This window comes from Trypanosoma theileri (assembly GCF_002087225.1).
Source record: "Trypanosoma theileri isolate Edinburgh chromosome Unknown TM35_Tth_66_V1, whole genome shotgun sequence".
Lineage (NCBI taxonomy): Eukaryota > Euglenozoa > Kinetoplastea > Trypanosomatida > Trypanosomatidae > Trypanosoma > Trypanosoma theileri.
Genome location: NW_021639908.1, coordinates 11,373 through 12,027, shown reverse-complemented (window position 1 = coordinate 12,027; position 655 = coordinate 11,373). Strand labels below are relative to the sequence as shown.

At 48.8% G+C, this 655-nt stretch overlaps 1 protein-coding gene across 1 annotated transcript; it reads left to right on the top strand.

The window, feature by feature from the left end:
* Positions 1 to 14: 14 nt before the first annotated feature.
* TM35_000661010 (putative receptor-type adenylate cyclase) lies at positions 15 to 653 on the top strand (the record flags this gene model as incomplete). Its single annotated transcript, XM_029031104.1, has 1 exon — positions 15 to 653. A coding segment is annotated over one exon (639 nt), but the record flags the coding sequence as incomplete, so codon positions are not given.
* Positions 654 to 655: the final 2 nt, after the last annotated feature.

Sequence of the window (655 nt, the reverse complement as noted above, 5' to 3'; positions counted from 1 at the left end):
TTGCCACAGTAAGTTTGCTTCAGACTGTTCTTTCACGGATGGATATTGTGAACGCGGACACCCTGAGTGATTTCTTTTATAGAAGTACTATTATTACTTTGGATGACATGGTGTATGGATCGTTTGATGATGGGAGTGGATGTGCTCAGCAGGGTATTGTTGATACTGCAAAGTGTGCTGTTAATTATGGAGCAACACGTATTTCTGTGTGGTCGATGTCCCGTGCGCTGGACCCCACTGTGCCGGAGCTGTTTCCACCCGTAACCCCATCTATGAAGTATGTGGAACCCAGCAACGATGGTCTCACACTACAGGAGCTGATGGGTATCATTATTGGTGCTATTGTTCTTCTCCTGCTGCTTGTTGGTGTGCTTGTGTTGCTGCTGTGTCGCCGACGCAGTGCGCGTGACAATNGTGTGAGTGCCGACCGCCTTGTGTTTGCGACGAACCTGCCACACTGGGCCGATGAGAAGACAGAGTCCGAGACCGTACGGAGGTTCCACGCTGCTGTGATTAAAGAGACGAAGAGGACTCCTTTGTCGTTAAGAGCATTTGCGAATACAAGAGTGCTGGAGATGGTTTTCTTTGGAGTTCATGGTGCATTTGGTACGGGGTTAGCTAACTATTTCTACAAGACGGCTGTAGTTGCACAGGA